This window comes from Ochotona princeps, chromosome 19, assembly GCF_030435755.1.
Source record: "Ochotona princeps isolate mOchPri1 chromosome 19, mOchPri1.hap1, whole genome shotgun sequence".
Lineage (NCBI taxonomy): Eukaryota > Metazoa > Chordata > Mammalia > Lagomorpha > Ochotonidae > Ochotona > Ochotona princeps.
In genome coordinates this window covers 20081597-20106664 of record NC_080850.1, presented here as the reverse complement: position 1 = coordinate 20106664, position 25068 = coordinate 20081597, and the positions used below count along the sequence as shown (strand labels likewise).

Here is a 25068-nt window from a genome sequence, read left to right as displayed (position 1 = left end):
CCTGCCAAAGTGCGCTTCTACCCGGCTCCTGAGTGATGCCAGCACTGTAAGTCCAGGAGCTGCATTTTGGGGAACAGCAGGCAACCTGCTGCTCTGCACAGATCCACATGAAACTTTGTTACGAGGTGATGTATTTCTGACCTCCAGAGTCCAAGATCTCAGAGAAAGGTTGGAATTTTGAGAGAAAGGTTAGAATTTTGGGTCAACTGTTTATTTAATGACCCCGAGAAATCTTTTGCATCTGCCTGTCATTGTTGAAAGAGGAAAAACAAAAAGGAAGAAGTTTCACCATAAATTGCATAATTTATAGTCCTGAAGGAGCAACCCATTTTTAGGGCCACTCAGTGACTCATAAAGAGAATGAAGTGGCAGGGCACAGAGCTGAGCTTGTAGTCTAAATAGCCCTCAACTCTGTTTCTATGGAAATACATAAGGACAGTTGTCATAATCTGAAGATGTACGTGGAAGAAACACACATACTTCTTGTTACCTCTAGCAATAGAAATGTGAACCAGTGGTATAGAGTTAAACAAGTCTGTCCCTGCTGATATGAGCAGCTGATGGAGCACACCATGGCTTTTGTCTGTAAAGCCATTAACACTTGCATGCAGGGCCCACTCTGTCTTCTTTAGAACCTGCGAAAGATTCACCCTTCCCCACAAAGGAAACCTAGACTTGGCCATCGTTTTATCATCATCATCTTCATCTTCATCATCATGGCTTTACCAGTCCTTTAATGACAGAAACCATGTCCTCACTGGAATTTGGCTGTTTACAAGCAAGCTGGTCATCCCTGATATCACATTTTTGCAAATGAGAAAACTGAGGGGCAGAGAGAATGAAGCAGATGCTGCTCACTGTTCCAGGAGCCTTTTTCTAGAGTCCTGGTCACAGGGAATGCTGGCTCAGGGCTGCTCCTGTGCTAAAGATTATGATAGACATCTTAGATCATTTGTCCCACTCAGTCCTCACAGAGACACCCCTTTCCCATGACATAGGTCCTCTTCCTCCATTTCCTTTTAATTTTTTTAAAAAATTATTTTGTGTATTTATCTGAAAAGTAGAGAAAGCTCCCACCCATTGGTTCAGTCCCCCAAATGCCTACAGCAACTGGGGTTGGGCTAAGCCAAAGTCAGGAGACTGGCATTCATTCTGTAATGGCATCCGTGTGGGTGGTAGGGACCCAAAATCTTGAAGCATCAGCCACTACCTCCCAGCGTGTGCATCAGGAGGAAGCTGGAGTGGAAGCAGAATAGGAACTTCCATAGGGCACACAGGCTTTCCAAATGGTTTTATTAGGAATTGTGCCTGCCCCTCTTTGTGAATTTTCTTGGTGAGGAAGCCAAAGCTCAGACAGCTGTATGAGGTTATATGATTGAGGGTTAACAAATCAGGATTTGAGCCTGAGCATTCTTCCCCAAGTGAGCTCCGTGTTGTAGGATGCTGCCCTCTGGTTCTCCTTGACTTCATGCCTCCCACAGTCACCGGTAGCCAGCAGAGTGCTGTGTCCTCAGGCCTGGGTCAAAAGTCACCCAAATGGCCGTGAATGATTGAAAATGCAAACCCTCCTAAATCTTCTCCCAAGAAAATTCTCTTGTTTGTTTATTTGAAAGTCAGAATTACAGAGTGAGAAAAAAAGAGGAGCTAGTTCACATCCAACATGGCCGCAACAAGGGCTAGGCTGAAGGCAGCAGCCAGGAGTTTCTGTTAGGTCTCCCACATGAGTGACAGGGGCCCAGACAGTTGGGCCATCTTTGGCTGCTTTTCCTCAGCCATTAACAGAGTGGATCAGAAGTGGAGCTGCCAAAACATGAACCAGGACCTAAATGGGTATGCTGGCATCACAGGAGGAAGTGTTTCTTGCTACACCACAATGCCGGCCCCAAGAAGATTCTTAGACTCTGTGAATACTCTCCGTAGATGGGGCAGACATTTCTTCCTTTCTTTTCTTTCTTTCTTTTTTTTTTTTTTTTTAGATTTTATTTACTTTTATTGCCAAGTCAGATACACAGAGAGGAGGAAAGACAGAGAGGACAATCTTCTGTCTGCTGATTCACTCCTCAAGTGGCTGCAGTGGTCGGACCTGAGCTGATCCGAAGCCAGGAGCCAGGTGCTTCCTCTGGGTCTCCCACATGAGTACAGGGCCCCAAGGCTTTGGGCTGTCCTTGACTGTCTTCCCAGGCTACAAGGAGGAAACTGGATGGAAAGTTGGGCCACCAGAATATGAACTGGTGCCCATATGGGATCCTGGTGCATGCAAGGTGAGGACCCCAACCGCTGAGCAACCGTGCCCGGCCCGGGGTAGACATTTCTTAAACTCTGTGAATACTCTCCGTGGATGAGGCAGACATTTGACCGGCAGATAAAATGCCTGCATCTCATATCAGAGTGCCTGGGATTGAGTCCCATCTCTGCTGCAGATTCCAGCTTCCTGCTTATGTGCTCCCAGGGAAGCAGCAAATGGTGGCTCAAATAACTGGATTCTTGTCCTACAGGTGGGAGACCTCAGGGCTTCCAGTTTTAACATGGTTCATCTCCAGCCACTGCAAACATTTGGAGAGTAAAATAGCAGATGAGAGTGCTGTCTCTCTTTCTCTCTCAAATAAATAAATGATAAAATAGAGACTCCCCAAAGGGCCTATCCAAAAGGCAGATCTAAGCCAATTGCCAGAGGTTTTGATTCAGTAGGCCTGGGGCGGGGGGGTAGGTTTGCTGGGTTTTAAACATGCCTTCCCTGCATTTAACACTGATGGCCCCCAGAACCACACTTGCTGATACACTGCTGGAAATAGCATTTATTAAACTTTCTTTTTTAGCTACCCACCACAGTTTGAAAGACATTGGGCATCTCAGTCTAGTATACAAACGCACACATGTATTACAGTGCCACTGAAATACGTTTCCTGGAATAGGATCACCTGTCCCATTCAGTCTTATCATCTGGAATGTGGCCTGGTTGCCAGTGTTCTTTTTTGTTTTGTTTCAGACATATCCATGCATGACTGAATTTCTCTGTCCACTATAGGTTGTCTTGCTACTTAGTATTTTAATGTACAAAACCACTGCTTTTTCTCATGAAGAAAAATGTACTTTAGCTTCATGAAACTTGAATCCTAGGCAGCAGTTGGTCTTCTCTGTCCTTACAAGACTCCCCATCCCAAGTGCTATACTTGACTCCTGGCACTAATCAACCAGATATCATGGCACCCTAAAACACCCCACTTACCCCTGAGTTTCTGTCTTGCATTACCCAGCCTGGTATCATGCACCAGGCTGTGCTTCTTGCACCCCTGTGATTGTGGGAAACTCAGAGCTTCCAGGATCAATCCATTTGCTTTCTCAGGTCTGTTAGGAAAATCAGGCTGAACTCCCTCATAAGCCAGGAGGTTTGTTTGCGGAATGCAGCCAAGGATGCTGAGGAGGGGGTGTGCATCAGGGGCAGACAGTCTGCAATGAGGGGTAAGTGCTGGGCTGCAGTTACCGGAAGCCTGGTAGAGCCAGAACAGGGATCCTCACAGAAGAATATCAGCCTGTCTCCACACTTGTGCTAAATAGGTAGCAGTGCTATGCACTTACAACATGGTGTGCAGACCTCATCACAACCTGTGAGGCCGACTTACTTCCAACTCTGCTTATAGAGGAAAGCACAGGGTAGGGTTATGCTGCTGAGTAGCTGCCTCAGGACCCTGTTGTGAGTGGCAGAACTGGGATGGGAGTAAAGCCGTGCTTTTCTTTCCTCCCCATGGATCCTCAAGCTTGCATGTTCAGAGTCATTGCCCAAGAACAGGTTGGCCAGGCAAGTGAACTGCAGAGTAGGATCACACACTTAACTGTTCCCCAGTCCTCCCTCAACTCATGGGCATCTCTTGGCTGCTTCAGACCGCATTGCTCGGAACCGCAAGACTATTGTGTGCCCGATGATCGACGTGATTGACCATGATGACTTTCGGTACGAGACACAGGCTGGGGATGCCATGCGGGGCGCCTTTGACTGGGAGATGTACTACAAGCGCATCCCGATCCCTCCAGAGCTGCAAAAGGCTGACCCCAGCGACCCATTCGAGTAAGTATGAATGGCTCAGGCTCAGCCCAGCAGTTGTCCTGTGATCCCACGCCAACTCACACAGAGAGCAGGATCACCACCTCCGCCTTCGCAAAGTCCAGTGCAGAGGAGTCAACTTCCTGGCCCTGCTTGGTGTCAAGCATTAGCTATCCCCAGCCAGAGCACTTCCTCCCCCAACTGTCACAGTCTCAGCTTAGAGACCACCAAGCTGGTCACTCCCACCGTTCACCACTCCAGTTTACCCAACTTGCCAGCAGGCAGGAGTAGAATCCCTCTTGCTGTCTCTCTTGAACCTGGCACATGCCATAGCCAGCACCATGCACTAGACACCATACCAAGCCATGCCATCATAGGCATTGACAGTCTTTAATTCACATTTTCTGAATGAGAGTGTGAATCAAAGGCTCAGCCTTCCCTGCTGCATTGGTTACCTGCTGCTGCCACTGCTGAGACATACTATCACAACTTGGTGGTTTCTAGCAATCCAACTTTATGCGCGTAAAGTCCCCAAGGTCTAGGGCCCGGCGGCGTGGCCCAGTGGCTGGGGTCCTCGCCTTGAGGGCCCCGGGATCCCATGTGGGCGCCGGTTCTGGTCCCGGCAGCTCTGCTTCCCATCCAGCTCCCTGCTTGTGGCCTGGGAAAGCAGTCAAGGACGACCCAAGGCTTTGGGACCCTGCAGCCGCGTGGGAGACCCGGGGGAGGTTCCTGGTCCCGGCGTCGGATTGGCGCGTACCGGCCCGTTGCGGCTCACTTGGGGAGTGAGGCATCGGATGGAGGATCTTCCTCTCTGTCTCTCCTCCTCTCTGTATATCCGGCTTTCCAATAACAATAAAATCTTTAAAAAAAAAAAAAGTCCCCAAGGTCTAGAGTCAGTCTTTCTGGGCTGACAACACAGCATCACGGGACCATGTTTCCTGTAGAGGCCCTGGAAATCAATCTGTGTTCTCACCTTGCCCAACCCCTAGAGGATGTCCACATTCCTTTGGTTGATGCCTCTCTTCCTACATCCAAGCTAGCAGCCCAGCATCTTCAGCTCTGTTTCTCTCTTGGGCCTCTGCTCCCCTCATCTCTGCTCTGCTGCCTTCATATCTCAGAGAGAAGCCCCTGGGAGTGCATGGACTCCATGAAATGACATCAGTGTGTCTTCAGTCCCTTCATCTCAGTCCTACCTGCAAAGTGCCTCTTGCTGCATGTGGCAGCATAGCCACAGGTGCCAGAGATTAGGACAGTGGCATCTTAGCAAGGCCACATCTGCTTCACTGTCATTGGGCTGCTAGTGAACCTCAGCTTTTCTGTGCCCTCCCCTGCTGCTCCAAGAAAGAGCATCATTGGTGGCTCAGCTATCTTCAGTGGGTTCAGTGCACACCTAGAGTCCCCCCCCCCCCCCCAGGGAAGGCTCAGCCACAACAAGAGCTACAGTTGTGAAAGGTAGCCAGGCAGTGGAGTAGTGTGGGCCAGGAGAGAGCTCTTGTGCTGCATTAGCGAGTCAGCCCTCCTTGAATCTAAGCATGGTCACTCACACCCTGACCAAAACCATGACCAGGACCTCACCTTGCAATCTGCTGCACCTGTAGTCAGTTCTCACTTGACCTGCATTCTTGAGAAACAGTCCTGATAAGCGGTTATAAGCAGTTCCGACCAGCAGTGTCCTCCCAGGTAAGCAGGACTTTCTCGGTTGCCACATGCAGACTCTGTGCATCACTGTGATGCAGTAGCAGACACTAAGAGCAGAGGCACTGCTCCAGAGATGGAGCTTGTTGCATCACCGAGAAGTCATCAGAGCCTCCTTTCTTGGTGGAACCTTCGCCAAAAACAGATGGCCTGGTTTGGACCCCAGTCATCCTCATCCCTACATGATGAGGAAAGGGCAAGTCCAGATCACATAACTGGCCCATAGCAGAGGCCCAGGCAGTGTCCCTCAAGGACTCAGTCTCCTCACCTGGGTGCTGAAGGGCCTGGCCTTAGCTTAGAATGGCAGCTCTCAGCCCTGCCACACCATTGCCTTCTGAAGAACTCTTCCCTCCTCTGTATCTTCTGATTCTTTCCAAAAGCTTCATAAGCCTCACATTTGTTCAAAACCCCAGGGAATGGCCACCAGAGAAACCCTGGCCATTTTTCTGCCCACTTCCCTACGGTTTCCAGCAAATGGGCAATCTACAGGCACAGCGTGGTGTAATGATGTTTGAAAGACGCGAGTGATGGTGGTAGACCCCGATTTGCATCGCAGCTTATCTGCATGTCCTCAAGCAGATTTCAAAATGTTTCTGAATTTCAAATTTCTCCATCCGAAAATGGGCCAGTGATAGAGCTTTGTGAGAGCTGCAGATAATGTCAGCCAAGTGAGTAGCACACGCGCTCAGAATTGTTGCTGAACACAGCAGCCAGCTGAACAGGCTGGAAGAAAAAAAACCTGCCTTGGGAGGCAAAACCTCGAGCATCCACAGGACCATAGGAACCACCACCTGCCTGTAAATAGCAACCACCGGCTTCTGCCCAGCTGACCTCCTGTGCAAAGGCTTGGGTTTGATTTCCCGAAGCACCAAGCAGAAACACTGTGCCTATCCGTGTGGGATATTTATGGCTGCAGCCAGAAATTCCAAAATCCCCCATCTCTTCAGAGGATCAAAGGGTGTTGTTGCTACTGGTGCTTTACTTTCTTGAAGTCCTGGATCCTTTTAGAAATACACTAGCCACGTGGCGCAGACATGAGCCTAGTGTTTGAGACACCCACATCACAGGATTTTGGTTCAATTTCCAGCTCCAGCTCTGACTCCAGCTTCCTGCTAACACAGACGCTGGGAGGTAAAGGAAATAATTCAAATAGTTGAATTCCAGCCACTGATGTGGGAGACCTGGATTGAGTCTCTGGCACCTAGTTCTCACCCATTCCCGGCTGTTGCAGGCATTTGGGGAGTGAACCAGCAATGAGGGCCAAGGGACGAGCACCTCTCCTTCTCTGTTCACCTCACCAACAAAGAAAAAGCAAACATACTACCATTGTGAAATAGGAAGTGTAACTTATCTCTGTTGTGTAGTTGGGGAATCAATTCAATATGGTATGAGCCACGTGTACTATTAAGTTATCCACGGACTGCATGAGAGAAGTAAAGAGAAACAATTAAAATTTCCTTTAGTGACAAATTTTATTTCAACCAGTGTACCTAAAATACTATCATTTTAACTGATAGCCAGCACCTGAGAATTACTGATGATGTACTGTGTATGCAATGCTTGAGTAAGTCCTGTGCATGTGGTGTGTGCCTTAGTGTCTGCACGTCTCAGTTCAGGCCAGCCAGTCTAGTTGTCACACATGGCCGGTGACTACCATCCCTGACAGCACGAGTTCAATATTAATCCCTCTGAAGAGATCAGACCCTGGAATGAGGGTGTCTCAGGTTCTGGTCCTCTATCCTATTCTTCCTTCTGCTTCTCTGTGGTTCATTCCAGAGGCAGTGATGTGGTGCTGAAAGGTGAGGGCAGTGGCTCAGGATCTTGGATCCCCGCGGTGCTGCCATGGAGCCCTAAAGCCTCAAGCCAGTTACTAGGCTCTGCTCCACTTTCCTCTGTGATGGCCACGAGGTCTGTCTCTGAGACCAAGATGAGAATTGAGTCTGTCATTCATGTAGCACTGTCAGACTCACCCCTCGGAATCTGTGCATAGAGCCCCTTCCTGGACTGCAGGCGCCTCTGCCGTAGACCAGCATGGGCAGCGGGCTGGGGAGCAGAGTCTTGCACAGTCACTACACTTCCTGTGAGCTTGCAATGCCAGGCAGGAGAGGAGAAGGGTGCTACTGGAATGTTTCCAGAGTTTTCTATTGTCTCATGCAGCTAGAGCAGGACACCTCCCTCTCTCCTATGTATGTTCGTACAGCAAACTCTGGGCAGCCCTGGACAAAAGCAGCCCATTGGGCTTAGCATGATGCCATACTGACTTCCTGTTCCCATGGGTACCCACGGTTTTCATCCCTCTGCCTTTCCTGGTATTGTTTCCTCCTCCAGGCTTCTCTCTCCTCCCCTAGTTCCTCCTACCACAAACCCACTTTACTGGAATGCATTTCCTGTAAGCGTTCTTCTTTGACCCTTGACTTTTCCCCCAGTCTTCCTCCTCAGCCCAAGCTGGAAGAAGACAGTCCTCCCACATAATGCTCCATATGTACCTCCCTGTTGCACCCCACCCGACATTCTTCTGAGTTCTTCTATCCAGGCCTGGCTATCCCACCATGCTGGATTCCTCCAGAGAACTCTGCCCTTCCTCAGTATGCTTTTAGCTCCTGCTTAGTATCCTGCACTCAATGACTATAGACTGCTGGGAAAATGAGTAAATGGAGTCCTAGCTCAACTAAGAGAACAGAGACAGCAGCTTCCTGGCTTAGCACCATTATACAGTAGTACGTCCATGCTGGGTATACTGAGGAAGAAGGCGGATGTTTGAGAACAGACTGCTAGACTCTGGCCCCAGTGACTGTTTCCATCACTCTGGGCTGTGGTTCAGTAAGCTATGTTTTTCCTTCTCTTGGAAAGACTAGCCAGTATGGACAGGTAGGGAGAGACCTGGAGGGAGGATGGGGATACAGACAGAATGCAGCTACAAGGCCCACAGGAGAAAGGTGCTGTGATTTCACTTCACAGGTGTGCTAAGGTGTTCATCATGTAGAGGATCCTTGCATCCAATTGGTTAAAACATAACATTTATGAAGGAAAGTGGCAGGCAAGGGAAGGGCCTCAGAGATGCTGGTAGACATGCCACGTATCATCAGAGAGGAGCTCATGTCAGGATGTCGGCACCCTCACGTCACCCTCTCCTTTTCTGACAGGTCTCCTGTGATGGCTGGTGGACTGTTTGCTGTGGACCGGAAGTGGTTCTGGGAGCTGGGCGGATATGACCCAGGCTTGGAGATCTGGGGAGGGGAGCAGTATGAGATCTCGTTCAAGGTGAGCTAGCTCTCCAGCGGCCCCTGCTTCTCAGCCCGAGCCTGGCACACTGCATGGTGATTGTCTGGAAAGACTCTGGCGGCCTCTGAGTCTATCGCTGTTCCACCCCTCAATGAAGAAATCAGGGACCACAGGGCCACTCCTAGGAAGAGGGGAGGGGCTTCCTTCAGGCTGCCAGAGGCTGGACTTAGTCCTCATATGACTAGCATTTGCATGTCATCTCTTCTCATGCTGTTGGGATACAAAAGGTCTCACTTCCAGTGTAGGTGGTGTGTCTGTGATTTGATGGCCAGCAAATCTGCGGTAGGAGACAGGAGCCTAGCAGACCCTACAGAATACATGGGCCAGAAGGCTGCTGTGCCCTAACAGCTACCTGGCCTTGTATAGGCTCCCAGCTGCCCCATCATTTTCCTTTTTAAAGCTATTACCACAAGAGTCCAGCATGCAGACCAATACATGAAAGTGCTAACAGGGAGTCAGAAGGGCCTCAATTCCAATTCCAATACCACATGCCAACTCTCCTACTTGGGGAAAGCCTCATACTGTCTCTGAGCTTTCTTTCTTCATCTGAAGTGAAGGAATAATAGCACTACCTACTTTACGGATCTATTGGGAAGATGATATGAAATCATGTCTACAAAATGCTTAGCCTGCAGCCTGGGAGCATGACTGGAAATGAGTAAGTGGTAGAAATTGATTCAGTGTATAAATATTTACTGTGTAACCCTTGAAACCAGCCCAGGGGTTATAGAAGCACTCTGACAGTGGTAGTAAAGGGACTCAAAATGCAGTAAATCCATAGCAGCCTAGTTTTTAAGTTCATAATTTTGTGTGGCCCATGAATAATGCTATAAATAATTAAATGGCCTTTGGGAGAGAGAAGATTCCCCACTCTCACCCCTACACTATGGGCTGTTGGACAGGGAAGCCTCACCTCACTCAGTTCCCCACTTCTGCAAAATTGGTGTGACACTTGAATCATCACAGAGTGCTTACTAACTGTTCTTAAGAAATATTCTGAATATTACCATCATCTCAAACACATTAATATTACCATCTGCTACACTAGTTGAGCAGCTCAGAAGTAGGGGACAGAAGCTCTTAATGAATGAGAAGTCTACAACCTTGAATTCTTACTGAAACATTATTTTGGTTTGAAAATCAGTATGTATCTGTTTTAACTTCTAGACTTTTATTTTGTTTGAAAGATTTATTTATCCACTTGAAAGGCAGATATAGAGGAAGAAAGGGAGAAAGATGTCTTCTGTCTGCTGGTTCACTCCCCAAATGGCCTCAGAGCTAGGCCGATCTGAAACCAGGATCTTCTTCCAGGTCTCCTGCATGGGTGAAGAGGCCCAGAAACTTGTGCATTAGCAGGAAGCTGGATCAGAAGTGCAGCAACTAGGACTTGAACCAACATCCATAAGAGAATGCCAGCACCACAGACAGTGATTTATCTGCTGTGCCTCAGCACTGACCCCAAACATCAAATTTCTGAAATTGTCTCCCAAATAAAACAAATAACTAATATCCAGGGAGATAATAGTCAGAATGTTTAATAACTGTGATGGCACAAATGCCAGCTAGCCAGCACTAAGCCCATCCCTTCACACAGGGATGGCTTATTTAATACAGTACGTGGGGAAGTGGTGTCAGCATTAGATCCATTTCAAGGGGGCAGGTGCTAGTTGGACTCAGGACCAAGTCTGGAAATTAGAGGACCTGTGCGTTAACTCAGGTGTGCCTAACTCATTTACTCTGACCCACTGTGTGCATATGTATGTGCATATGTTTTAAGAGTTATTTATTTTTATTGGGAAAGCAGATTTACAAAAAGAGAGGCAGAGAAAAAGATCTTCCATCCACTGATTCCCTCCCCAGATGGCTGCAATGGCCAGAACTAAAGATTTATTATTTTTATTGGAAAGGCGGATATATAGAGAGGAGGAGAGACAGAGAGGAAGATCTTCCATCCGATGATTCACTCCTGAAGCAGCCACAATGGCCGGAGCTGCGCCGATCCGAAGCCAGGAACCTGGAACCTCCTCCAGGTCTTCCACAAGGGTGTAGGAACCCAAGGCTTTGGGCCGTCCTCAACTGCTTTCCCAGGCCACAAGCAGGGAGCTGGATGGGAAGCGGAGCCGCCGGGATAAGAACTGGCGCCCATATGGGATCCTGGCGCTTTCAGGACGAGGACCCCAGCCACTAGGCCATGCCGCCGGGCCCTGTCCTCCTCTGCTTTCCCAAGCCATAAGCAGGGAACTGGATGGGAAGTGAAACAGCCAGAACACGAATTGGCGCCCATCTGGGATGCTGGCAGTTGCAGGCAGAAGATTAGGCAGTTGTATGCCATCATGCCAGGTTCAACCCACTGTGTTTTTTATTTTGTTTTTAAAGATTTATTTTTTTATTAGAAAGGTAGATTTACAGAGAAGGAGAGACAGAAAGATCTTCCATCCACTTGTTCACTCCCCAAGCAGCTGCAACAGCCAAAGCTGAGCCAATCCAAAGCCAAGAGCCAAGAGCTTCTACCAGATCTCCCACATGGGTACAAGGTCTTAAGGCTTTGGGCTGTCCTCGACTGCCTTCCCAGGCCACAAGCAGGGTTCTGAATGGGTAATGGAGCAGCTGGGATATGAACTGGTGCCAAATGGGATCCCAGTGCATGCAAAGCAAAGACTTTAGCTGCTAGGCTACCACTCTGGGCCCCGACCCACTGTGTTTCATGCCTCTGTAAGACATCACAGAAAATCAGTTAAGACAACTAGCCTTAGAAGCTGGCTACAATCCCTCCCCTCCCTGTTTTGTCTCTTCCTGGGGTTATTCAAAACTTACTTAGATATTCTGCAACCCTTTAGTGAATTGAATTAATCACATTCAAAGTCAGAAACAGCATCTACATTTCCTCTCCCAGCCAAATCACATGTTCTGAGTGGACACTTGTCCTGAGACTGCAGCCAGGCTTGTCACAGAGCAGTGACAGATTAGTGATGTCAGCTGTGGGTACAGGCTTGGAGAGTCCCGGCACGTAGGTCATTTATTTAGTATCCGTAACCCATACAGTGTCATTTTCCAAAAGCCACATCCTTATGGGTGCAGTGAAATCTGACACAGGGTGTCAGATTTTTTACTTTATAGTTCCCCAATCTGCCACTGAAGCAAGCTTGATTTATAAGGTGTTCTTCCAAGCTTGTTCTCGGAAATGGGCCTGGCCGAATCGAATCCTAAGTTCTTATCGAAATGTCATCTTGGTTACAGCAGCTATCTTTCTGTTTCACTCCCTGATGTGTTTCTAGCACCTTTACCTGCATTAAGCAGATGTTTTCTGGCTGAATATTCAACAATAGCTGTGTCCCAGACCACATCCAGCCTCCAGGCTCCTAACTTGCTCCTTGATCTAAGTCCCCCTGGAGAAACTCCCACCAGGGAGAACAGTGAATAGAGAAAGATTTGCACAAAGGAATCTCTGAACCCAGAGTGATTTCATTCTCTGTTTCAAAGCCCCATCTAATGATGCTCATCAGGCAATTATGGCAGAACAAATGGCATTTTCCTCCACACAGTTTATTTACAAAAGACTTGCTAATGAAACCACTTTGGGAATCTTTCCTCCGGGAGGGGCTGGCTCAGGTTTTCATTTACTCCAGTTATATCTGTGCCTCTCAAGGGAAAGGCTAGGTGACGTGGAGGCTCCCTGTGTCTGGCTAGGAGCTGCTTCTCCTTTGGCTGGCTTTCTCTCCTGGCATTGAGCACCCAAGTCGCCAGAGCCAGCAACATCCAGTCTGCCAGTACCTAGTGTCCCAGGCCACGGTGGAAGATCCATATGCAGGGATAAGGCACATGGAGCCTATTCATCTGCCAGCCCAGCCAGAGCAGCCCTCTCCAAAGGACCAGGTTCCCTCTGCTACATCTCCATGAAGATTCCCATTCTTGATGACAGAGAAAAGAGACTCGTCTGGAAGGCATGAGTTTATTTTCAGAAATTAAGATAAACTGGGGCCCGGCGGCGTGGTCTAGCGGCTAAGGTCCTCGCCTTGAAAGCCCTGGGATCCCATATGGGCGCCGGTTCTAATCCCGGCAGCTCCACTTCCCATCCAGCTCCCTGCTTGTGGCCTGGGAAAGCAGTTGAGGACGGCCCAAAGCTTTGGGACACTGCACCCGCGTGGGAGACCCGGAAGAGGTTCCAGGTTCCCGGCATCAGATCGGCGCGCATCGGCCCGTTGCGGCTCACTTGGGCAGTGAATCATCGGACGGAAGATCTTCCTCTCTGTCTCTCCTCCTCTGTGTATATCTGGCTGTAATAAAATGAATACATCTTTAAAAAAAAAAAAAAAGAAATTAAGATAAACTGATGTATACCACCAGGGCTAATGAATTCATAATTTTTCCCTGATTTCAGACCCAGCCATCTATCCTGATGGGAAAATGTCAGAAAATGTTTGAACAGCTCTGAAATTTCTGGAAGTCATTGACTCGCTTGCTTTCTCTGTCCCTCTCTGTATCTCAGCAGAGATTTTGTTCCAAAAGGCACAGTCACACTGTCGCAGTTCTGGGTGGAAGTTATAGCCTCTCCCCGCCAGCTGTGAGATTTTCATGAATCTTCAGTGCCGTACCCTGGCCTACCAGGAGCTTTCTGAGCTAACCCCTACTGACTTCTCCACCTTCCCACTTCCCTCTTGCCCCACTGCATTAGTATAGATTCCAGTTCGTAGTTAACTGAAACCCCATTCATTCGCATTTAATCTGTAAACCAGAATTGATGAGCCCATACCACTGAAATTCCAGCAGAGATCCTAAGATTCTGGGGCAGCTGACCAAGGACTGATGGAGTCATCTGGGCTCTGCGTCTCTCAGCCCATGGCTCTGCTGTCATCTGGGTCGTTGGTTTCCACTCTCAGCAGTCCCCAGCAGTCCAATGGAAACAAGTTTCTCCTATCATCCAAGTTGAGGCCCATCTGCCTGCTGGTTGCTTGCCCGTTCCTGAACAGTGTTCTCATTGGTGAGCTGCAGCCACATGCCCATTCTGGAGCCAGGAAAGATGGAATGGACTCATTCCCCAAAAGAAGTGGTCCACAAAAGGGCACGTATGTAAGCCAAGGCAAACCACAGCCGTCTGTCTCACCCACTCATGCAGGACTTTTCAGAGTCCCAAGCTTCCGTGGCAGCCTTCACTCCCGCTTGGATGGTCTTTCCTTATTTTGACCAACTCACACTCACCACTCTAACTCATGCAAGGGGAGTACAAAAATTCATTTAAAATGAATACTGTAGGGGAAAAAAACTACATGGATTTCAAGCTTTTTAAGTCTTCTTATCCCATTTTTCCACAAACTTTTTGAAGCCGCTTTGTCCATATGACCTCTTCTCAGCCTTCCCTGGGTTCCCTCTGCTGCCCAGAACAGCCCAACACTCTTCTCCCCTTGTACGCCTGCTCCATGGTGCAAATGGCCTGGCCCTCGCTAGGAGCTGCCTCTCACCCCTGCTGGACTCTGAGCTCCCTGGAGGCAGGATCGGGGGCCTCGTCCACCTGCCTGTCCCGCTTCTGGCTTCTGTAACGTTTTTAAGTACATACACTGTCCAAATTACAAGGGAGTGCCATTCCAATCAACCTGTCACAAGTTAAAAATATCTTGAGTAGAAAAATGCATTTAAGGCACTTCAACAAATACTCAAGCCTAGCCACGCAGCACACTATATAGCGTGTCGGCTGTTCCCTGTGTGCTCTTGGCACATTCTGCTCACACGCATCCACAAGCCCTGGGACTGCCCCCAACTGCTCCATCTGTGTGAACCCAGCTTTCTCCCACCACTGCTTCCAAAGCTGAGCATCCCAAACGACACACACCTGTTTCTTCACACCTTGGCATTCCTTTGCTAAAGATGATGATGATAGTAATGACATCGTCAAAGGTTTGTTGGAAGCCTGAACAAAAGATGAACAGCTCAATATGCAGTGGCTGTTATGGACAGCACTCTCACCTTAGGAAGACAAAACAGCATGAGGTTGAATACCTGAGCTTCAAAATCAAACTGCTGGGTTCTAACATGACCTCCATCAACTGGCCGCAGTGTAACCTTGGGAAAGCACCTTGACCTCTCTGCCTTCAACTCCATCTGTAAAAATGAGGATAGGATTAACCCTCAATCTAAAGTGTAGTTGTGAGCATGCTATTAGTCAAAACACATTATTAAAAGCTTGGCTCAGTGCCTAAAATCTAATAAATTACCAGTAAATGGTAGCTGATAGTGTTGGCATTGTTGAGGTTGCCATGAACAGACCACAGCTGTAGGAAGAAAGGAGTGAGGAGATCTCTCAGGCTAGCAAGACAACAGCTGAAGACCCTGGCTCCAGCGCCAGTTTTGGAACAAACTCTCAGTGAGACCTTGGACTCAGCTGCCCTTTCTGCTATGATTTTATATCCTCATCTATGAAAGGACACTCATGCTCTTGGGGCTGTCTGGAAGCAGTGGGAACTGGCAGACACACTCCAGAGACAGGTTGTCAGTATTCCAGGATACCCCCAGCGCTCAAAGTATGGCTCCTGGATGAGCAGCGTTAGCATCCCCTGGAAACTTGTTAGAAATGCACATTTTTATGCAACCTCTCTGCCCCTCTGGTTCCTGAACCCTGCACTTGGAGAACTGGGGGACACAAACTGCATTTTTGCCAGCCCTCCAGGTGATTCTGGTGCTTGCTCCAAGTTAAATATCACAGCTGTAATGTGTGGGTGGACTCCTGTACGGAGAGGTTGCTCAGGCCTGGGTGTGGAAGGACAGGATAACTGGGTAGTTTGGTTGGCAGGTTCCAAAATACTTTCACCCAGCTTGCAAGTCCCTGTATCACTAACTCCATTCCTGGCAGCTGGCCTCCACTCTGTATTGTGTGTGGGTGAATGAATGAGTTCATATTTTTGTTGATCACAAAGTTCTAGGAAGAAATATCTGTGTCCCTTTCTCAGCCTGGGACAAGGAATGAATGTCTGGAGTCTACAAGGTGCAGAGTGGGTAGGACAACAGAGGACCAGGAGGCACAGGCCTTGACTGCGAGCCCAGGGCATGTTTCTTCTGTAGGTGATATAAATGCTATTGAAATCACTGAGGAAGACCACAATAGGGGTAGAATAAAACTAAAAAGTGCAATTCCCATGTATCCAGTAGCTAGCATGAACATCCCCTGCGGGTGTCCCTCTTTTAGGGAGGCACCCCACTCCCTGGCTTTCTCTCAGGAGGTGCTTTCACCTTCCCTCTTCTTTCCCCGCTCACCCGGTCCCTTCGCAAATAAACTTTTCTGTCTGAAGGAGAAAAAAAAAAAATCCCAGGCAAGCATGGCAACCGGGGTCATTGCATGCTGGTGAGGCTTGTTTAAAACAAATAGCACCAAAACCATGTGAACTTCCTTTCTGGGGGATCCAGATGCAGTTCCAGGCACCATGCAGATAGCTCACGGCGTCCTCCCAGCCCCCACATCCCTTCATTTCAGTTCACGCAGCAGCCAGTAATTCAAGACTGATGCGTGGTCTCGGGGGTGGGGACCTGGCTGCAGAATGGGATGAAGTTTGTTTCATCATCAACCTATCAGTCTCTAAAGGAAGAAGAGCATGGTGTCTTTTCTGCTTTTAGTAATCCTAGCAAGAAAGCACATCACAGGCAGGGAGCAGAAGGTTTCATTATTTCTCAGGCAGAAGGTCCTATTTCCATTCTCTTTCAGTTTGATCCTGCCTGGATTTCACATACAGTGAAACGAGACGGCCATTTGGAGGTCAGGGAAAATGTCCCCGTCATGGTCCCTGTGTGGTGACAAGCGACTCTTAGCTCTTCCACTGGAGAAGGGGACAGACCACAGGGGAGGCACAGAGATGGCACTGAGACTCGCCATGGGGCAGGAAGGTGGCCAGAGCTGCTCAAATCCTTGGTTCTGATGGCCAAGATCACTCATCCTTTGTGCCTGCTGGCCCCTTGACTTCCTCACAGCCAGCGCAGGCGTGAGAAACACACACTACAGCTTGGCTCCCCAACTGCTGTCCTGACACCACCGGAACCCCATGTGGTCACATAGCTGGGAGGCCTCCCTTTCCTTGCCAGTGGCCCGGGTTGGCAATCTCACAAGGTTGTCATGAAACAGCCTGTGAATGGCACCTGGCTGGATACCTGGCTCCTGACAAGCCTGAGGAATGTCTGTCAACTTCTACCAGCAAAATGAGAAATGCTGCCACCGCAGTCACCCTTGTTCCCTGCTCCACGCTGGGTCTCATTCCCAAATGGAGAAGCAAGCTCAGAGAGTGGAAGTAACTTTTCTTTTTCTTTTTTTTTTTTTTTAAAGATTTATTATTATTGGAAAGACGGATATACACAGAGGAGGAGAGACAGAGAGGAAGATCCTCCGTCCGATGATTCACTCCCCAAGTGAGCCGCAACGGGCCGGTGCGCGCCAATCCGATGCCAGGAACCAGGAACCTCTTCCAGGTCTTCCACATGGGTGCAGTGTCCCAAAGCTTTGGGCCGTCCTCAACTGCTTTCCCAGGCCACAAGCAGGGAGCTGGATGGGAAGTGGAGCTGCCGGAATTAGAACCAGCGCCCATATGGGATCCCGGGGCGTTCAAGGCGAGGACTTTAGCCGCTAGGCCACGCCGCCGGGCCCTGGAAGTAGCTTTTCTTGACTGAGATGGTGGCAAAGCCTGCAGCTGGCTGTGAGAGTGGCAGAGCTGTTTGAGGTGGGACTATCCATCTTGGGGCCTGGCTGCCAAGGGCATTGTCCTCTTCCCCCTAAAGAGCAGAAGGCAAGCGTCCAGCTGGTAGCAGAGAGGAGAGGTTCTGCAGTGCTGGCAGCCATCCGGTGCTTGGCTGGGAGCCCATAGTATCTGAGGTGGGTGTCGATGTGGGCCACCAAAATGACATCTCCACAGCCCTTCTCCTTGATTCCTGACCCACCCCCTTCGTCGCCCTGGAGCTGCCTGCTCCAGGAGCCTTGGTCTCCACTGTGAGGGGTTCCTCCTGAACTCCTGCTGTTGGCTCAGGTCTTGGAGTCCCTCTCCTCCCGCTGCAGAACAGCCTCCCTCATGTTGTCCAATCCGTCAGGCAAGAGCAAATCTAATTGTAAATGCCCGCTCCCCAATTGTTTTCATTGCTGCTTTGATTTATTTTATTAACAAACGACTTTTGTGTGATGACAGGCTTCATTACAATGTCTATAAAAGAGAATGACTCGCTCTTATCTCCTCAAAACTAACAAGCAGAAAAGTGCATGGTGATGTGCATCAAGAAAACAGTGGGACCAGGAGAGGGAGCTGGAGCCCAAGGACCCACCCGCCCAGCTGCAAAAGGGAGATGTGAGCAGACAGGGGCCCCTCTCCATTGCTGCCAGGGACTGGTTCTCTGGAGGCTGCCAGCAATGGCCTGGCCCTCCCCTGCTGCAGGCCAGGGACAGACCGACCACTGGCCACTTTTTTTTTCTTAACTGTTGACATTTCAGCTCACTGAGCCCTGCAAAATACAAGCCCTCATCAGTTCTGGTGGAGGAGGGAGGGGCATGGAGAGGAATCCTATGTAATAATTGCCTTCAGTTACTCAGCATTAGCACAGATGATAGCGGTGACAAGCTTTGGTCTATAGATTCAGACTCCTACACAAATCTCGTAAGTCCGAAAGCATTGAAGTTCCCTCTTTCACCAAGTGGGATGAACCTCTGTGTCTACTTCCTGTCAGTTACTGGCCAAGTGTGTACCAACCCCACATTGACATGCCTGTGCCCTTGACCGTGAATCTAGGGGGTGCATAAAGTTGATTAGGACTCTTACACCAAAAGGGACAGAAAACCACCTTAAACTGGCCATGGCCAAGTAGAAGGGGCTGGCCTCCGTGCAGCACAACCAGATCCAGGTGTTCAAATCAGTTGCTGTCCACTCCAGGTACTGCTGTCTCCAGGCCTGGCAGCACCCCAGTAGGTCTTCCCTCACCATGCAGCAACAAAGATGGCCCTAGAGGCTGTGACGGCTTGTCCCCTTTGCCCCTGTTCCCGAGCAAAGCATGTGACATCCAGCAGCACTAACTGTCCTAACAGCATCAGAAAAACCTGTGTCCTGCAGCCACAGGGTTCAGGAGGCTAGGGCACTACAGAGCTGGGCAGCAGGTGGGGAGGGCATCCATGGGCAGATGCCGTGGGCAGGCTGAAACAGCATGTGCCCGGTGCTGGAAGATTAGACCTGAGAAGTAACCTCAGAGATGAGGAAAACTGCAGGTGTGATGGAAGCACAGGGGGAAAGCACAGGGTGCAGTGCGCAGGGGCGGGGCAGGTGCAGGTGGTGATGAGCTGCAGGTGAGAGAAACTTTTGAGAGGCAGCAAATATGGAGACCCATAGTGTGAGTTGGAGATAACCAGGTTGTGGGGGAGGTGGAGGTGCTGGGTGGGGCGATGCAGAGAGCAAGAGGCAAGTGGGCTGAGAGTAGGGAAGTACACATGGTTGGGATGCCACTACTGTATCAGACGCACCCTGGGTGGCAGTGTGCACCCCGAGGACTCGGGATTAGCTACCACTTTAGCGGAACTGGTACCTATCCCTGAAGGAAATTCACACCCTGAGTCGCCACCAGTGCAGCCCACCCTTGGCAGGGCTCTCCCTCTGGGCTCCCAGCATCCCAGGAATCTGAGGACACTGTGAAGGCCTCCAAGCTCTTGACAAGGTTACCCTGGTCCCTCAGGGAAACTTCAAACTGCTGGCCAGCAGGGTCAGGGCCAAGGAAAGAAACCAGAGGTTGCAGCAAAGAGCAGGATTTTGAAATGGACGGAGCATCTGCAAAAAGCAAGCTTCCCTTGCCAGGCAGAGCTGGAGACATGGCCTTGTTAGCTAATGCAAGTTTAATGCAGAGTCGAGGGAGCTGGACGGCGGCCTGGTAACCGCCCAGGAGATGCCCGAAAAAAGAGCAGGGCAAGGTGTCCCCAACCTGCTCAGCACCGCTCCGCCACCGGGAAGGTAGAGGGCAGCCCAGCGGCAACCTGGGCCACATCTGCCAGACAAAAGCATCACTTCCACATCAGTCACTCTGTAGAGAGGAAGAGTTATTGTTATGGAATGTTGGCGCCTGATCAATATCTCCTGCTTTGAAAATAAACTTCTTGGCTTGCCCTTGACATTAATCTACCATCAGGAGCCCATTATCTCGAGACCAATGTTCTGTTCTATTGACTTGCTCGATTTTTTTTCTTCTCCCCCAAGATCAGGGCGTAATTGCATTTCTCCAGGCAGCACTTCCTCTAATTACAGCCCCATGCATAACCCCTCTTGTGAAACCTGGAACAGAGTACATCTAGGTTGGACATGGGGACAGCAAGAAGTACTAGGGCACCTGGACCCTCCTTTAGATGTGGGTGCAAGAGTGGCCCACCAGAGCCCCTGAGTTCATCAGGATGTGGAGCTGTTCTGCCTGGAGAGTCAGTGTAGACCAATCAATCCCGCAAGTGGGCACAAGTCGGGGTTGCTCATACTTGCCAAGGAGTCCTATGCTATGGTTGGCCCAGCATGTGTTCAAACTCAGGACTCTTTACAATCCAGGTTTTCCTCCCTGGGAGGCGAGCGCAGGAGGAGAGACATGAGGTGCCACAGTGCAGCAAGCGCCTAACTGCAGAGAGGGTAGGGAGAAGCCGAGGGAGCTGCTCCGGGAAGTCCAGCAGGAGGCCCCAGGGCTCCAGGATCTAATGCCAGAGTCAGGAGATCCACAGAGCCTGTATCTTCCCCAAAAACACCACCACCATCCCCACTCATAACCCTGGCACACATCAGTGCACTGCCACTGCTGCCTCTCCCACTCAGCTCCTGATGAGCTATCAGTGCAGGCCTGGAAGCTTCCACAATAGCTTAGAGCTTAACGCTCTGGAGTCAGCAACCAACTGACTCAGACTTTGGTTTCCACATTTATGAAATGAAGAAGCAATAGTGCCCACTCAACAGACTTTCCCATGAAATTTAAGTCTGGCCCTGGCGCCATGGGCTGTTTTGACTGCCACTGTGAACGGCTGTGCGTTCCCACACCGAGAGTTCTGTGACTGGGGCTTTAGCAAACAGCATGGGCTGGCGCTCTTCCTGAAGCCACCCGGAGAGCTGGCCACTGAGGGCACAGTGAATCTGTGGCCGATGCATCATCCTCTCTTCCCCTTCTCTCCCTCAGGTGTGGATGTGTGGAGGCCGCATGGAGGACATCCCATGCTCCAGGGTGGGCCATATCTACAGGAAGTATGTGCCCTACAAGGTGCCTGCTGGAGTCAGCCTGGCCCGGGTAAGGTGGTGGCTTTCCAGGGAGCAGGGGAGAGGGGTGGGAAGACAGGGGTTGGCCCCAGGCCCCCTGGGCCCCCAGGATGGGTGGTCCCTAGAGTGAAGAGCTACCCCCTAGTCTCCAGGTACAGTTCTGTGGAACAGCAGATCTTCAAAACAAAATTGCTGAATAGTTGAGTGGCTTGCCAACTCCTGCTTTCATTTAAAGGGAACGCCTCCTGTTGCTGCTGCTGCAGTTGTCCAGCTCTTGACCTGTAGTAACACATTTGTCACCAACAGGTGTTCATATTCATGGGCTGCAGTGTGACCTGTCAGTACAGGGGTAACAGCGCATGCTGATGGAGCCAGGAATATCACAGATGCCCTCTCCCTGTCCTCACTTTGTGATGGCCTCTTTGCTCAGTGTGGACTGGGTTACCATGAGCTGTCTTCACCCACTGTGCCATGTGACTCAAGGGATTTCTTCCATCCGTCTCTGATTCGGCACCCAAGTGCCTTGCATTCCCCTCACACCATCCCTGTAATTACTCTCCCATGTTCTGGATGAGTTTTTGGGTTTTTTTAAATTCTGTGTTTTAACGAGACCCGGCAGTATTTGTCTTTTTGTGGCTTTTTTCACTCAGCATGCTCTCCTCCAGTTGCACCCATTTTGCTGCAAATAACAGGATTTCATTCTTTGATGGTGCTACAATATTCCATGGTTTGTATACACCACATTATCTTCATCCAGTCATCTGGCAAGGGGCGCCATGGTTGGTTCCATGTCTTGGCTGTGACCAACAGTGCCCCAGTGAGCATGGTGGAGCAGGTATCTCTTTGGTCTCATGATTTCATGTCTTTTGAACCTATACCCAGCTGAGGGCTTGCTGGATCCTACAACAGTTCTATTTCTGGTTTTCTAAGGAATCCCATACGATTTTCCTCAGTGCCTGTGCTGATTTACATTCCCACTGACAGCGTGTAAGAGTTCCTAAAGAGAGCTAATTCTTTCCAACTCAGCACTGCCAAAGGGATGAAGGAGATGCTGTAGTTTACTGAAGCGTGACAGATGAGAACAACCTGAGGTGGCAGACACAGGAATATTTTCATTGTCAAGTGTTTAAGTTCACACGGATTAGAAATTAATGGGTATTAGTGTAGCAAACTTGTGACTTCACAAGCATTATTGCTTAGGATAAAGCTCAGGGAAATGTAAAGGGAGGACAGGAGTGGTTTAAAGGGACGTGCAAGTGGTACGCTGTGGTGGGCAGTGCCTGCGACTAGGTATATGGAGCCCCTGGGGTAGACGAGGTTAATGGGTATTGGTGTCTTTCTCCTGTCCCCATCATCATTGCCAGAAAGTGTGTGTCAGATTAGTCCATTGCCTTAAAATGCTTTGGACTACTTTAGCCACTGACCACAAATGGAATTCTAATAGGGTGATTTTGTTTCCTTTTTTGGTATTAAATATCCAGTGAGTGGGTAAAAGGTGGGGGACATGAATAAATCAAAGTGACCACAGAAGAAAAAAACCAAAGCAGAAGGAGGGTCCCCAGAGGGTAAAGAGAGCTGCAGGAGAATTTGAGGGAAACATGCCTAGCCTGTCTCCTCCACCTCAACTCCAAATGTCAAATATGATCTGGCATCAACTGCATGTCATCTATCCCATCACTGCCCCCTCCTGCCTCACCTGGCCATCTTGACGTGCAGAACCTTAGCTCCTGAGTCTAAGAGAGTTGTCCTGTAACTTACAAGGAAAATCACCAAGAAACTCTCAAGAGGCACAACATTTGCCCAGGTTCCTTCTATGGGTGGCAGCTCCGCTCAGGACACGACGGGATTCCTTGAGGTCCCGCGGTGAAGGAAAGGCAAGCCAGCAACGCCCTCTAGTGCCACAAGATTCTAATGCACCTCACCAGCCACTAGCGTTTGGAATCGCCCCTTAGCGGTGGAATGCGAAGTTCCAGATTCCTGTGAAGGCCTGTGAAGCTGGCCTGGCATGTCGCGGGAGACTCCTGAGAAGCGTCGGCACAGTCCCTGAAAAACCACACGTCTGTGATTCATCCAGCTGTAAGGGACTCTGGGGACCCGTAACCCACATGACCTCTTCCTGTCCCGTGCTGTCAGATAAAAGACACCAGGACTCAAATCATCCATAAATTCAATGGATTTGGCAGACCTAGACCTACAAGCCTCACCCAGAGCGTGGCACACGTTTGTCTATCTTCATTCTCCTTTGTTCTTCCCCATGGTGGTGACAAAGATGGTGAAACATGGAGACCTTCAGTCACTAGTGCTAGAAAGCAAACCTCGTTGAGATCTGACAGGTGCCGACGTCAAACATTCATTGCTTCGATGGTGTCTGCCACCGTTCAGATCAGTGTCAGCAGTTAAGACCTGACAGCGTATTGCAAGGGCTTGCCTGAATTCCATGTCTGGGCAGGTCAGCGTGCCTCGGCATTGGCTGGCTGTGTACACCTCTAAGCTGGTTAACAACCCCGTGTCCCCCTCTGTAAGCCCTGTGACCCGCCAGGGCTGATGACATGGAGCCTGGCATGATCACAGAGACACCTGAATCAAGCCCCTATAGCCTTTAGTGGCTGTGTCTTGCGCAGTCTTGTTAACAACCCCATCCCAGGCCTGGCGCCGTGGCCTAGCAGCTAGAGTCTTCGCCTTGAACGCGCCCTGGGATCCCATATGGGCGCCAGTTCTAATCCCGGCAGCTCCACTTCCCATCCAGCTACCTGCTTGTGGCCTGGGAAAGCAGTCAAGGACGGCCCAAAGCTTTGGGACCCTGCAGCTGCGTGGGAGACCCAGAAGAGGTTCCTGGTTCCTGGCAAAGTCAGATACACAGAGTGGAGGAGAGACAGAGAGGAAGATCTTCCATCCATTGATTCACTCCCCAAGTGACCGCAGTGACTGAAGATGCGCCGATCCGAAGCCAGGAGCAAGGAGCCTTTTCCAGGTCTCCCTCGTGGGTGCAGGGTCCCAAAGCTTTGGGCCGTCCTCAACTGCTTTCCCAGGCCACAAGCAGGGAGCTGGATGGGAAGTGGAGCTGCCGGGATAAGAACTGGCACCTATATGGGATCCCAGCATGTTCAAGGCGAGGACTTTTACCCATTAGGCTACCGCGCCAGGCTCTACGTATTAGTTCTGACTGGATTGGCATAGATCACATGCTCACAGCTAACCAATCCCTGTGTCCAGTGATGTCTGTTCTCATATTAGGCAGGCTGGGTCCTGTGTCCTTTGTACAGCCACATGAACTGACAGTGACAAAGGGGTAGCTTCTAAAAGGACAGTTAGTAGTAGGAAATGGGCAGGCAAAGCCACAGCAGTGTGTTACTCAGCTGTGAGTTGTAAAGTCCTTAAAGTATGCAGGAACAATAAATGGAAGTGCAGAAGGCTCTGGGGTAGGTGTCTGTCACCATGGTTACGACATCGCTTCGCATGTCTGCATCCCTTATTGCAGTGCCTGGGCTGGAGGCCCTGCTCTGTTTGAGGTTCCAGCTTCCTGCAGGTTCACGCTGTAAGAGGAAGCAGCTGGGTCTCTGCTACTCACTCGGGAGATCTGGATTACCCACAGCTTTTGTGGGCACTTGGGGAGCGAAGCAGCAGATGGCAGCTAGCACATTTGTAGGCTCTCTCACTCTTTCTTTTCCTCTGTGTGTGTGTGTGTGTCTGTCTATCTGTCTGTCTGCCTCCCTGCCACCTTTGAAATAAATAAAGAATTATAGAAGGCAGAAAAAAAAAGTTGAATTTTTCATGAAGTGTGAAATAAGAAAAGTTGACCTCACCCTTTCTTTGCATCCCAACCCCTAATGTCTGGCC

The 25068-nt window shown here is 49.9% G+C and overlaps 1 protein-coding gene across 1 annotated transcript in view; it reads left to right on the top strand.

The window, feature by feature from the left end:
- The window catches only part of GALNT10 (polypeptide N-acetylgalactosaminyltransferase 10), a 205730-nt gene that overhangs the window by 170058 nt on the left and 10604 nt on the right, over positions 1 to 25068 (top strand). The window contains exons 6-8 of the mRNA XM_004587601.2: positions 3880 to 4063; positions 8878 to 8995; positions 21155 to 21262. Of these exons, the coding sequence (XP_004587658.2) occupies positions 3880 to 4063; positions 8878 to 8995; positions 21155 to 21262 (410 nt within the window). The remainder of the gene's footprint in view (positions 1 to 3879; positions 4064 to 8877; positions 8996 to 21154; positions 21263 to 25068) is intronic.